Source organism: Mesoplodon densirostris, chromosome 1 (genome assembly GCF_025265405.1).
Source record: "Mesoplodon densirostris isolate mMesDen1 chromosome 1, mMesDen1 primary haplotype, whole genome shotgun sequence".
NCBI classification, from domain to species: Eukaryota; Metazoa; Chordata; class Mammalia; order Artiodactyla; family Ziphiidae; genus Mesoplodon; species Mesoplodon densirostris.
This window is the reverse complement of record NC_082661.1, coordinates 135,787,758-135,803,528: the sequence shown is the minus strand read 5'-3', so window position 1 is coordinate 135,803,528 and position 15,771 is coordinate 135,787,758. Positions and strand designations below refer to the sequence as shown.

Below are 15,771 nucleotides of genomic sequence, written 5' to 3'. Positions count from 1 at the left end.
ATATTATAGCTTATGCTAATCTATTTGTGATTTATATTATCTTCAGTCGTGTACAGGTTTCATTTATTCTCTATTATTGAAAGAAAGAGTACGATGTTAATTTATGACTATCATTAGATAATTTTCAAAATTCAAGGCATAGATTTACAATTACAATTATAGGTATTTTAATGTAAGATAAAAATATAAAATTGTTATATATTAATTTTGATAAATACAACATGAATATAATAGGCTATCACTTCCTTGATTAGGTTATGATATATGACTTCAAAAGAGGTCATCTAGGTGGGCCTGAGTTAATAACAAATTCTTTAAATCTGTATGAAGGAGTCAGAAAGAGGGATACAGAGCTTCAATATATTGATACTAGTTTTACCGACCAGGGTTCTGGCCTCCTTAATCGGTAGAAATTGATCAGACAAGAAATTCAGGTGAGGTTTTATTGGGACGCCTGCTACAGCAGGGGGAAGAGAGAACAAACAAAAGATTTCCTTGCTTGCCTGCTCCCTGAGGCGGGGGCGTACTTGTTCCTTATATGGAGTGAGAGTAGGGGTGTGTCCAGAGATAGGGCCAGAGGGGTGGCTTAGGTGTTTTGCCCACCTCTTAGGTGGTGTTGTGTGCAGGGGTCATGCGCAGTACCCTGCTCTTGTTCCCGACCCCCCCGCGTTTGTTCCAGGCTCTTCAAAAGTAGCAGGTGGGTTTTTTGGTCTTTTTGTATCTTCCGTCCAGAATTTGTCCCAACTGCACATACATGAATTTATTTTTAGTCCCATACAGTTTATTTGTATTTTGTTGCTTGAGGAGAGGTGTGTCCAGGTGCAAGCATTGCAGCACTGCAGCAAAGGATCCCAGGCTCCAGCCTGTCTCACTAGGAAGAGTCACTGTACAATTGCTGGCTTAAATTTTCCAGTGGGAGAGGAATATGTGGGCCCAGGAGACCATGCCTAATGGAAGCCCATCCATCTACATGATACTTTGACCATTTAAGACCACTGAATTTTCTGCCTGAATTAACTCAAATGATGCATCTTTTGGGGTCATTTTCTCCCAAGAATGGGCCAGACACTAAGGTGCATACTTCTAACCTTACAGGTTTGTCAAGGCTGTTGTATAATGGGGTATGGATGGTTGGAGTCAGGGATGGGAAGAGAAGGACCAACTTTACCCATGCTTCAACTTTCTATTGGACAAATCTAATGGTTCTAAGAATTAGAAATTCAACACTGTACTTCCAGGACATTATGAAGTATATTAATTGCAGTAATAAGAGAGAGCACATTTTAGTTACCAGTTTGTATGACAGATTTATTGCAATAATGACTGCAATTATTCACCATTACCAAAACACCATTTGCAATATGACTTTTAGTTCCTTCTATTAAGAGTTGGTGTCTATTTTCCCACCCCTTGAATATAGGCTAGCCTAGTGTATTGCTTTGACAAATAGAATGTGGGACAAGGGATCATATCCCAGTTCTAAGTCTGAATCTCATGAATTCTTGAGTTCTTGTACTCATTTATTTGCACCTCTGACGCCACCATGATAACAAGCCCAGAATATTCTGATGAATCATAGAGCAGAGAGGAGTGACTGTAGTTGTGGCCATCTTAAAAAGGTCAGTCTTCAACAATCCACCAGTTGACTGTAGCTATTTGAGTGAGATTAACCAAGCAAAGCCAAGTCCAGCCCAGCTCAGCAGAAACACTGAGCTAAATAAACCTTTGCTATTTTTCACATAAAATCAATTGCTTACTCTTTTATTTGTGTTTTAGCAGTCTTTTGTGTCAGGAAACTGTAAAGGACTCTAAATTCACATGGCGTCATTACTTATAGTGCAATCATTCTGGCAAATATATTCTGGCAGCAACTATAATGTAAATATTCATGCCTTGCTTTGTTTTTGTATTAAGTCTTTTTCCTTAATATTAGTAGTTACAACTATGTTCAATGAAGCATCTACCACGTACAACTCATTATAGCATTTTATAAACATAATCTTATTTAATATTTACAAACCTCCCCACCCCCCCACACAAAAAGCATAAGTTAGGTTCTTTATTAGCTCTACTTTATAAAAGAAGACTCTAAAGATAAGTAGAAGAGGCAGGTTTAAAATTCTGCATTACTGTAAATAACCTCTTCTTTGCACCATGTCCTGCTTGTATTGCTAAATGAATTGATTCATTTTTAAAAATATGCCATCATATTCTTATCAAAGAACACTTGGAGGGTTATACTTTATTCAGATCACACCCTGGAACACTCAACCAGGTATATAAGTGAGGGGAAAGTAAAAAGTCACATTCACCAGAAAGGGTGAAGTAACAGAAATCCCCCAGTCCCATATAGTGTCCTTCAAATTGAAGTTACATTTGACATTGACGCCTGTGGCATTCTCAGTTTTCTTTATATAAGAGTCAAGTTCAGAAAACAAAACCACTATTTCATTTTATGTTATTTCAGTATCCGAGTGTTGAAAGGTATTTATGTGCCTGGCACATACTATGCCCTGCAGAGGCAAAAATAAACAAGACAATGATTCTCTTTTACACTCTAGCCAGATGGGAATTTGTCTTGAACAATTAAGTTTGGAAAAATGTGAGGCCTTAAGAAAGTGTGACTTTTAAGAATTATGTGGATTCCTATGTTTTCAACATAGAAGTCTCATAGAAAGATGGAATATTTAAGATAACAATGAAAACAACAGAATATCTTAGAGAAATCCAAGAAAATCATCATTTGTCCTTAAGTGAATGTGATGTCTAAGAAATGATACCCTGAATATTAGGAAAAGCAAAAACTGCAGAAAAATAAAATGCAGTTCACGATTGAATGGAAAAATTTAGATATTGAAATTCCTTAATAGATGCCTCTTGTAGATTTACTGTCATGGACCTGAACTGAGTATCCCTCCCAAATTTACATTCTACCCACAGCTTTCAACAAGTCCAAATTTAAGGTCAAGTTTATGCAATGTCAAAAACAATGATTCTAAGCAGTATTCGCTTTAGTGTGTATATTTATAAATTTTCTGAATGGAGAATAAGGTTTGAAAATTTGAAATACTTGAGGGTTATTAATGGATACAATACTTTTCCCTATAATTCATTCATTCTGTTCCTCCTTACCTCCCTTAGTCTGCTTTTAAATAGGAAAAAAAAAAAAAAAAGGAAACAGAGCTAAGCTGTATCCCTGAGAATATATTAGGAAGCAGTAGATTGCAGGAATATAGCAGTAAAAGCTTTTGAGATAGATGTTAGTTCAAATCCTATCTCCAATACACACTGACAGTGAATGTGTGAAATTTATTTCTGTGAGGCTAAAATTCCTCGCCTATAAAAGGGGAACACTACCTTTTTGGGAGGATCAAATGAGATAATATATTTAAAGTATTTACTACAATACCTGCCATTTAGTAAGTGATAAATAAATATTATCTATTGAGACAGGAAAGTGACTCTAAATAAACAGATTCGTGAAATTGGTTCTTACCACGTTCTAGCTGCAGGCCCACTCGAGAAGGGTACCACTTTGGACCTATTCAATGAAAAATAACATTTAATTGTAAGCAGAGGTGTAAACACATTTTATTTATTTATTTTTTAAATGTATTTATTTATTTATTTATTTATGGCTGCATTGGGTCTTCATTACTTCTTAGGGGCTTTCTCTAGTTGTGGTGAGAGCGGGCAACTCTTTGTTGAGGTGTGCAGGCTTCTAATTGCGTTGACTTCTCTTGCAGAGCACAGGCTCTAGGCGCGCAGGCTTCAATAGTTGTGGTACGTGGGCTCATTAGTTGTGGCTTGCAGGCTCTAGAGAGCAGTCTCAGTAGTTGTAGTGCACGGGCTCTGCGGCATGTGGGATCTTCCCGGACCAGGGCTCGAACCGTGCCCCCTGCACTGGTAGGCGGATTCTTAACCACTGTGCCACCAGGAAGCCCTAAACACATTTAAAAAGCAATAGTTTCCATTGGAAGACATATTAGATCTCAGGAAGTGAATAAAAATGATCTTCCAGTGCCAGAAATGGACATAGTGGTTACCCTTTGCAGGGTGCTGAGAAGCACTGTGGATAGTTCTGGAAGAAAGCATGATGGGAGCTTTAGGGGTGGTGGTTTTCTGCTTTTTGATCTGAGGACTTTTTAAATAGTTGCATTCAATTTGTGGACATGTTCTAAAATAAGTGACCTATGACTTGTGTGCTTTTTGAAAATTACTCTTCAAAAAATAATCTTAAACATCTTCATTTAAAACTGGAGAACTCTGACTTCATTTAAGATTTATTTAACATTAGCATGTGAAAGTGAGTTATTTTCTCTATCAGGAGTAAGGCACTCTATCAGAATAATATATACCATTGACTTTTAGTATTATGGGCATATTAATTATAGCAGAATCATCACTTTAGTATCTTTTACTTATACTACTATTAGTAATACATAAATTACTAAAAATTCTATCGGGTTAGGAAAATCAAAATACCTTTATTACACACTGCCATAAAAAAAAAGTTGGTTCACAATTACCAGAATATAATTATTTTCTCTTAAAATGAATTCTATGTTACTATTTTAAAGTCTCTATTGAAAATTTAATTCTTAACTTTGAAGTACAATTTTAAGCACATTCAATTAATAAAAAATAAATTGAAAGAAGAATATCATCAAAAGAATATTCCACAGTTGTTATTTCATTCTCAAAACATTACTTTCTAAAGTGTCAGAGTAATTAATGATAGCATGGCATAACTAGACTGTTGGGATCAATTCTTTCTAAATTTACTGCAAAAAGACAACTATACATGCAAGTTCTCATGGACAAAAAAGTCACAAGTCAAAACTTGTAATCACAAGTTAAAAGCTATTTAGGATTATATCTAAACAAAATTTAGTAATAGCGAGGCAAATGAGAGGAAGACACAAACATTTAACTCTGACCTTTGATTGTTTTTAATTAGAAAATATGTAGGTAAAGAGACTTTATTTTTGTTTTGTATTTACTAATAATTGTTATTATTTATATAGCCATTTGTTGTTCTGAAATGCATGTTAACATTATCTGTTTAAAAGTATTTATAAATAGCTACCTTTATTATTCATATTGAAAATCTGCTGCCAAAGAAGCATGATGGAAACAAATGCAAAGAGATGTCTACAGTTTTAATTGTTTCCAATTATGGATATTGAAGAAAAGACAAAACTTATGACATCCCATTTATATTTGACAAATAGTCATTGAGCACTTATGATTGGTGTGCATAAGCTGTCAAGTTCTGTCCATTTTAACAATATTCATGTAAGACATCATTTTCAATAGCACTTTATGATGCCTTTAATGGTGGAAATGCCAATGCAAAACTTACTCTATCATTCTAGGCAAATAGATCTGTCTATGAACTAGATGAGTCAATACTGGCTGAATCCACAATGATCAGTCAGAGGAGTTAGAAGCTCTAAACACCTTCAGGGAAAACCATGTCCTTCCAACTCTCTCCACAAGGATAAACTATAAATCTACTTATGAAATAAACCTGGCACTTAATGGTTGTGATCTTTGAACACTGTGTCCTAGTGAAAGAGAATTAATAACTGCCTATTAAAGCTATAGATTAGTTTCAGTCTTTTCAAAGAGCAAAACATACATTTTCTGAAGTGCTCTGTGATTGTTGGGGTGAGATGGAATAGGCTGGAAGAACAGCAGAGAAAAAGACACTTTATAAAGGATAAAAGACCCATGTTGTACAAGGTTTTTTAGCATATATGGATGGTCTAGAATATTATTAATAATGCTGAGTACATTTGAACTTGGACAGCTGGCTCACAGCTGAATTATGACTATGTAGTAGATCTAATGCATCTGCCAGTATCTTAAATTACTTAAGATGTTGAACTTGACTTGTGTAACTCCTGTCATATTCTAGCCATGACTTTGCGTTCTATCCTTGATGAATGGAAGTGTTCATATCACTATGTAGTAACATCCTAATAAGTAATGTCTGCATGTAATTCAAATATATTTATTTTAATAAGATAGGGTTTTCTAAACTGCTGGTTTTGACCCATTAGTAAGTTGAAAAATAGAATTAATGTTATTCTCAACATTATATAAAGGAATAGAATAGAATAGGATAAAGCAGAAATGGATTGCCATGGCCGGGATGTCATATATTAGAATAAACTCTGGATAGACGGGTTCAGTATTGTTTCTTGAACTTTTGCTTCAATAACTTAAATTGTAGAGATACATTTGTGTTTTTATAAGATTAATGTTCATTCTTTATTCTGAATCATATGGATCTAATATATATGTATATATATATAGTATTTTTATTATAAAATAAAATACATTTCCTAAAGCTCTGTATTATAGAGCTTTTTCATAAAAATTGGCATCAGTGATTGAATTAAATCCTGTAAGATAAATAAAATAGATTTAAAAAGTTTGAACATTTTCTTTCTTCAAAAAGATTTGTTTTAAAATTTTGAAACATAAAGGAAGAGGGCAATAATATAATTATATTGGAAATAAATCATCTAAAATATGTTATAAGCTACATACACTCAAGTACATATGCCAGATGCCTGTCCTTACTTTCTTTTAACCTAAGAACATGTTGACTGCGTCATTTTTATTATGATTGGAATTCCTCTTATAGAATATTGATCAACAGTATAAATTTTAACTGAAATGCACCATTCATATTTCCAGATATTCAATTTTAGAAATGATAAAAATCGGCAATAGAGAAATATTTTATTCTTGACTCACTGATGACATGTGTTCTATCTTTGTATATATGAAAATATAGAGCCAATTAGTAGTTACAACATACAGACTAAAGTATGGATAGATTAAATTATTTAGTGTGGTATAGTTAAAATTATTCTTGATAGTTCTTGATTACACATAGTATTGAATACTTAAATGAAACATATGTGTCATATTAATACTGAGAGAGGAGAAATTTAGAAGAAAAAGTACTGGAGGAACTTTTCAGAAATAATTAGTATCCTTCATGACCTAGAACTTGACTCCCTTACATAAGACTCTAGGTAAAACTTGCCCCCTAACCTCTACCATTTTCTTGATCACCAGTCTTACTAGAAGGGAGAAATTCTGAGAGCAGTTAAGGATTAATTAAAGAAACCACTTAATTAATGTGGTGGAATATTCATAGTGGACCACAGAGACATTTGGGGAAAGAAAGCAGTGATTTATTTTTGTTGTTTACATCTTGGGTGCTTTGTGGCTAGTGCAGTGAGATAGGATGAAGAGTAAAGAGAAACAGAATACAGTTCTTAAGAGTATGCTATTCAGAGCTGGCTGTGATCAAGAGTTTAGCAGAAGTAAGATAAAACAATGTTGTACAAGTTTCTATGCAGCTCAGTTCAGTGTCTCAAAATTCCATAACTGCATGTAGGAGAAAACAAGTGAATTTGTCTGGATTGTTCACTGTGACCTACCACTAGATACAAGTGTTGCAGCCAGAGTTAATCTGGGAGATGACAGTTCCAGAGAGGAAGAAGCAAAGAAGGCCCATATTTTCTAAATAATTGATATATACAGGATATTAGGAAATACATTTGAAATGTTCAGAAAAATAAATATGTGACATGTCAACAAAACCTTTAGGTAATAAAGCCTCAAAATGTAGCATCATACATTTAAAGGGTATTAATTGTTATTTTCAATAACCCATTTGAAAAGTGAACTATATATAATTAATGTGTTTATATGTAATATAAATATGTTATATATTATATATATTTACTGTTTTCAAATACAAGTACATATAAAAGGACTATGTGTATATATATATATATATATATAAAATAATGCAGATTCATTTTAAGGTTAAAAATATAAAAAATGGAAAAATAGTTATATGAATGAATGAATAACAAGACATTAATACAAAGGAAACATTTACAATTCTATCTGGAATAATAAAGTCTGGTATAATGTGAATATGTACTAAAAGTTAATATAATGCAAAATCTCTTAATGACATTCTCTATATGAAAATTAATAAAGGAAGGGTATCATCAATAGTTGATGAAGAGGTTTTTGATGGTAAATTTCTGAGCATAGAACACTGCATTTCACCTTCAGTAGACTTTTTTCTTACTACAGAAAATGAGAGTAATACTATAAATGCTAAAATAAACATAATTAGAAGGCCATTAAAATCCTATAGGAAAGAAACATTTTTTAAAAAATCTCTAAAACTTATGAAATCAACTTGATTTAATCTAAAATGACTTCCTGAAATGAACTAAATAACTGCAAGTGTAATTGAAAAACAATTATGAACCAGTAGCTGCTAAGTGCATTTCAAATGGCATCCCATTTCAGGATAATCTTGTAGTGCAAGCAAATAAAACCAGAGTGTAATGAGAAATAAATTAAAGGAACTATAAGCATGAGGTAAAATAAAGAAATTAATTTTCCAGAAGAGTGATGTTAGTAGTCTCCTGTGCTTAAATTCTATGACACCAGATCTGAGTTTTGAACATACATCTATACACAACACTTTGAAGAAAAGATAACAGGCAAGAGGCCATTTGTTGAAAACATCAAGCATGATGATTGGTCTTGAAATGCTGCTTTTCATGAGGTGATTCTGAAACATTGTATATATTTTATCTAAAGAAAAAGATTTAGGGGAAAATGAAAGTGATTTTTAAATACTGAAAAATTATTAAGCAGAATAAAGACAAGGACTATTAAAAACACCTTTAGGGTTAACTGGAAGAAAGAGTATTTGTGCAAGGTAAGAATTTCACTGAAAGTGGTTAGCCACTGGTTTCCTCTCATAGATATGTGTAATGCGAATATATAAAGATAATGTAGCATAAACTCCTCTATTTGATGGGGAGGTGGACTGAAAAACTTTTAAGATACATATCAATTCTCAAAAAAGCATTTATTAATAATTCTGTATTATTAAAAATGAATACCTGAAACTTTGCATCAGGTTTTGTCAATCATCCTAATAATATATATTTTTAATCCTTGCTTAAGGTAAATTAAATTAAGAAAAATAATTGGCATAATAAGCATAAACTACTACACATAACATGCATAATGCTTTTATGTATAATAAGCAGACATAAAATTTTTCATCATAGAATATTCATACTGTAAAATTCTTCAAAATATATCTACTCTTAATCATAACAATGAAAAAGATAAGGCCAAGTATGATGAAATTATTTGCCTAAATTAAATTAATGATTTAATGGTTAAGTCTGGTCTAGCACCCAAGACTCTCAATTCTCAATTTACTAAACTTTCTAATATACCATGTTTTTTTTTTCTGATTCTTTTAAATCAGTAAATAGCATGTCAAAGAGTAGTAAAAGGAAAACAATTAGTGAAGGAAAGGAAAATCAATATATGTAGCCACTCTTATTCCTCAATCCCTTGATTGTTCTAAGCCTTAACTGAGACTTTTATTTTATTTATATGCAGCATATAATACAATAAATGATCAAAGACCAAGATTAAGTCCAGAGAGCATCAGATATGTAAAGTGTCTCATAAACTTAATCACCTAAATTTATTAAAAATGAGTAAAGATGTAAAATAAAGAATCAAAAACATGAGAAAAGAATATACCACTATAAACATTTAGAGTTTTATTTGATAAAATACCAAATAAAATTTATAGAAAACAGTTAATTTTATAGTAATAAAAATGTAATGGAATGATGGTCTAGTCAATAAGACGAGGCAGAAGAGAGAATTTTTCAATTGGAAGATGAACCAGAAGAAATTACTCAAAAAGTAGAAAATTAAAAGGAATAAGAGAATATAAAAAAACATTAAAAGAAATAGAAAATTGAATGATATTCCATACATTATTCATCCTTAAGCATATGCAAAGAATTCCATTAACTACAATAGTAAACTATATGTTCTACCCAATTCTTCCTATTGAGGACAACTAAGAAAGTATGGCAAAATATTTTATCAAAATCTCCATAGAGTTAATAATAAAAATGAAGTATTATGAAGCTAATATCTGGGAGAAAGGGAATCCAAGAAAGCTGAGCCCAGCAACTGAAGCCTCATTCCTCTCAGGATATCTGCTTATATTGAAAGAGACAGCTGAGCAAGGCTTTCCACAGACTCACAAGCCTGAGAAAACAGAAAAGCAGATTTTATTCTCAATCAAGAAGGAGAAGTCCTAGTAAAAGCCCACTTTTTCAACCGGTATCACAAAATAAGGACAAATCAGAAACACAAGTTCTCACAAGTAATGAAGCTGAATTTTGAATCATCTTAATACTTGTTTGGATTCAAGGGATCTGTAAGTTCCAAAGTCCAGCCCTACTGCCTGAAGAAGCAAAATTAATCTCTGGAGACATACAATTTTATCCAGAGTCTTTAATTACCTCACATTTTTTGATATTTTCAAATTTCATGAAGGGCAATTAGACTGAGAACAGATTTCAAAATGATGGCAACAAGAGATATTGTCCAAATAGCTTCCGAATGGAGTACTTTTTAAAAGGAAATATAAAATAGTAGCATTATTAGTTAGACTGACAAATCTTACCATCAATAGACCCTTGTTGTCTGTTAGTAGATGAACATCCAAAGGATCAACTTTGAGAAAAAGAAATTAATTCTAGGACTGAGTTGAGATAAACTAAACAATATTGAGCAAAGAAACTAGCACATAAGTAGATGTTTTATATAAGTTAGCAGAATATCTATATAATTTGAATATATAAATTAATAATGATAAATAATAATTTACATTCATATACAAAAACAAAATACTGGACAGCAATAATGTACAAAGTGGAAAGTATTCTTTGGATTTAAGCATTCTGAATACCTCATAAAATTTAAGAAGGATGTAAAAAATAATAGTTAATCTCAGATTTTGATAAAAGGTTTTTAAAATTTTTTGAGCAGTTTTATTAGTAAAATTTTATACATCTGGAAATCTAAACTTTTTCTTAATAATGGCCAACTATTTTCCTTATTCTGGCATCCAGAGATGCACACAACTTTCTCCTTTCCTGTCCAGCAAAAGCCCTGCTCCAATGGGAAGTTCTCATGTGTACAAAACAAAATTAAGGGACAGGAAATATTGACCAGGCCATGGAATGCTAAATAGGAAACATGGTAGCATTACAGAATGTCCTGCATACATTGAATTATCACTTTAGCTACATTGCTTTAGTAGTACTTTTATACTGTTTCCAAACAGTAAAAGGCTAAAAGCCTGAACAAAAGGGCAAACACATGAATTCTCTTTCTTTTTTCATTGGAAATAAACACCAAGTATCATACAAAACCCTTCCTTGATGTACTAAAATACTTTCTGGTGATTTAATATTGTTGAATCAGTTGTTTTATTTGTGAGAAATGATTCCTTCCTTATAGTACTTCACTAGAAATAAGTGAACCATTTTATTCCCTGTACACCATTTCTTTGCAGTCTTATAAATGCCACCTATGCAATTAAGTGAAAACACTAAAGTGGAATCAAGGAAACCAGTAAAAATATGTGTGATAGTGTTTATGTATCTGAAAAATAAGAGGACAGTTTCCTATCTTATACCCAATAACAACAACAACAAGTTTTAACACTCAAACCAGCATCAACCAATGTGTATAATTTTGCTGACCTTGAAAAGAAAATGCATCTGCTAGAGAGTTTGCTATTACAAAGTTCGCAAATAAGAAAGACAAAGTGTTATAATGCTGTATAATCAGCAACCACAAAGCAAGCCTTCTGTAGGAAAACAGACATTGTTCTAAAAATATTTAAAAGCTGCATAAACAAATATTCAGAATTATAAAATAAAGAGTATGAAAGCAAGAGACATAAAGTAACAAGCCAATTTCACAGTAAAATACAGGACACAAAACAAGAAAATGTGGGACAGGAAGAAGAGCATACAGAGCACAACTGAACTATTTCTTTGTCTTCCCTGGTTTAAGTTTATAACCAGTTTATTCACGTAATAACCCACCATACTTCTAAGGAACCACCAGGATTGATCATCATGCCTATACCTATACTCCCATTTACTTTAGATATCATTTAGTTGTTCAGATGTCTCAGAGCATCCAACATCAGAGTGATACTTCTCCCAATTCGGCTTTGTACAACAACTAATCAGACCTAACTGTCCGTCTCTCCATGTTTTCTCAGACTCCTCCAATGTACTTCAGGGCATTTATAGTCTGTCATCAGCAACAACTTTTAAATCAACAACTTCCACTCAAAAAATCCCTCAATCTTCTTACTTTAAAACTTTTCTGCATATTCTTCAACTGGTATTTATTCTTTATGCCAAACCCAATTGGGTGCCTTAAAGTATATTAGGAATCCTCCTTGCTATTAAATCCAAAACATTTTTTCTCCATTTTCCTTTGGTAATTCCTATCAACAGACTTTACTACCTAGCATTATTTCTTCTTGTTGCCATCTATGATCCACAGGTATTTCCATCTAAGTCACTGAGGACTTAACTCAGAGCAACCTCTCTACCACTATTCATTTACCATTGTACCATTGTAGGTGATTTTAATATCACTTAAATTCCCTGTCCTTTAGTTCCTTGATCTACTCATCCAAATATTCTCTGTCTACTCTCTCACTCTTTCCCAGAGTCTCATGCTCACCAATAAATGCATTGCCTCCAAAACACATATTTCCAACATCCTACTTCCTCATCATCACTACTATTCCTTCCTATTTAATTTAGTATTTCTAGCTCAGATAATTTTTGATTCTCCAAGGACTTCCCAACAATTATCTTACTATTTTCACTATGATAAGTTTTTTATTTCTCCCACATTTAAGTTTTTCTCTAGGCTCAATTCTAGTATCCATAATTGTAATCACACCTAATCAATGATCTTAACTACTTCACTACTTACAAAATGCTAAACCTTGTTATATTCAACTATTCCATTCTCTGTGTCTGAATCTGAGTTTTTGAATGGTTTTCCTCTGATGCTATCACTGCCTTGGTTTCCCTGATACTATCAGAATGAGCAGTCCCCAGTACTACTTCCCCGTTACTTTTTCCCATTACCTTGCTTTTTGATCTTTCTATCTGAAATGATTTTATGTAGCTATTAAGATGCTTAGTATACATTCCTCCTTACTGTTGTGCAACATCATGAGGATAGGTAGCTATAGTCATTTATATTACCACTATATAGAGAAATTAGAAGATTACCTGGCACAGAGGAATGTGTGAATTTATAAGATTCGAATAAACACATGTCCTCTTATTGAAGAATAATTGGTAGAAGATATGCACCATAGTTTTAATAAAATGTAATATTAGTTATTTATAATAAATCCTTTTCCCTGTATAATGAATCATTGCCTTGTTACTAGTTAATTGCAAAGTCTGTGGACATTGACTGGGTTTAAACCCTGAGACTATAACCTACTAGTTGTCTTATTTATCTTGAGCAAGTTACCTTTCTGAATCCTATTTTTCTCATATGTTAAGCAAATTTTTTTGAAAACAAATAGAGGAGGGGTAACAAAGTTGTCTAACTCTTAGGGATGTTTTGAGACTTAAATGATATAATGCATGCAAATAACCAAAAACTCTTAACAACTAATTGAAAGATGTGATGTGTGTAAGAAAGATTTGTGACTGCTGAAATTAACAAAGATAAGGGGGAAATATATCGTAATCATTTTCAAGACAGAGTGCATGGGCAAATTTAGCCAGGTAAGAAATAAATACTGTGATACAGTGTCTATTTGCCTACATCTTCTTCATATGTTCATGTTATTTACTTTGCAGTAAGTTACTGTTTCTCAGTGGTGCAAAGTGATCATGCTCATAAAAAATGTGTATGAACAATTGAAAATTTCATACTATGCTAATATAATTCTCCTATTTACCAATCATATACGAACTCCCTAGAGTTACAGAAACAAATAGAGCAAATAAATAATGGAGTATGAATAACGTCACAGTCCAAACACAGTTGCTCTTCAACAGGGACAAAACCAAGGAAACATTCCTCACCCCACACCTCAAATTATACATTAAATAGATTTTTCTTTGTCACCACCTAGATAAACATACACACATACACGCAGAGTATGAGGACATTATGAGAATCTTCTGGGCCATAAGAAGCTTGAACCTGATGCTGGAGGTAGTTAGGTAGTAAGGACAAGATACTAGAGCAGGTCAGTATATGAGAAAATGTATCCAACAGGTGTCTACACAGGCATCTAGATTAAAAATTACAAAGACTTAAACTGTGGTTATGAGAATTATGGTGATTTGCAGATTTCAAATATACCAATGGTATGAAATTCGTAATTTTTTCAGTAGTAGTCATTTATTTATTAATCAGAGGCCCCTTTCAGAAAATCGCATTGCAATTTCTGAACACAATCTAAGAATTTTAATAAATATACTTGTAATATGGCTTTATATACACATGCCTACACAGCCATACGTATATACAAACAAACACAAATAGTTGCTCTTATAATTGAGATATTTCACCTTTTTGGGGATTAGGAAAGTTTACATTAATTTGTCATTCCCCAAACCCAATAGCTTCAAATATAAACAAAATGCTTAGGATATATATGACTTCTCATTATCAAACTACTACAATTACTGAGAAATCCAAACACAGTTTTCAGCTAAGGCAGATAAACAGTTCATAAGGTGAAAATCTTCCATGTCAATAAACCCTAGGACTTTTTAAATGACATTTTTATATCACAAGATGATTTAATATGAAGTACATTTTATTATATATTGTCCCAAAAATTACTTCTTTTCAGTTTTCACCAATTGTTAGGACTTGGAAAAAACCTTGAATGTTTCCAGATTGAGCCTATTCCCCCAGGTGTGTGTGTCAAAATTCTAATGAATTGCTCTTAGGTGTCTGCAATATGTACAAGATATTGAGATGCCAGATTGGCTGTTTAATATACAGTTGAAAGTTCTAAGAAGGAGACAGTTTTGATTTCATTTATTCATTAGTGATATTTTTTAAGCCATGGGAATTATTGAGAACATAACATAAGAGAAAGAAATGTAGAATTAAAAGGGGAAATTGTTGAAGATAGAATCTGAGAAGTAATGAATATTTAAGAGGCTAAAAAATGAAGAGCGGTCCTCAAAGGAGTCTGGGAACAAGAAGTTAGAGATGACAAAAGTCAAATATAATATCTTAAAATCAAATGGGCAGAGAGTTAAAATCAAACAAACAAAAGAAGACAGTCAAAGAGAAGAATGGTGTATTAGGTCAAATGCAACTGAGAGTTCAAGTTATACGTGACCAAAAATGATCCACTGCCACAGCAAAACAGAAACTGCCAGTGACCTTAGACAGGTCTTTGGCATGCTGACAAAGAAAACTATTTTGAAGTGAGTGCTAAGTGATGGACAGAAGAAGGAGTGATGGTATTGCTAGAAGTGGTTTGTAAGTTGAGATATTCTTTTTTATTTATTATTTTTTAAATTTTATTTATTTATTTATTTTATACAGCAAGTTCTTATTAGTTATCTATTTTATACAGATATTCTTTTTTTTAACATCTTTATTGGAGTATAATTGCTTTACAATGGTGTGTTAGTTTCTGCTTTATAACAAAGTGAATCAGTTATACATATACATATGTTCCCATATATCTTCCCTCTTGCATCTCCCTCCCTCCCACCCTCCCTATCCCACCCCTCTAGGGTGGGACAAAGCACTGAGCTGATCTTCCTGTGCTATGCAGCTGCTTCCCACTAGCTC

General features: G+C 32.6%; 1 protein-coding gene across 1 annotated transcript in view; it reads right to left on the bottom strand.

Moving 5' to 3' along the window:
• The window catches only part of TECRL (trans-2,3-enoyl-CoA reductase like), a 98,244-nt gene that overhangs the window by 41,161 nt on the left and 41,312 nt on the right, over nucleotides 1–15,771 (bottom strand). The window contains exon 3 of the mRNA XM_060090651.1: nucleotides 3,497–3,541. Coding sequence (XP_059946634.1) covers nucleotides 3,497–3,541 — 45 coding nt within the window. The remainder of the gene's footprint in view (nucleotides 1–3,496; nucleotides 3,542–15,771) is intronic.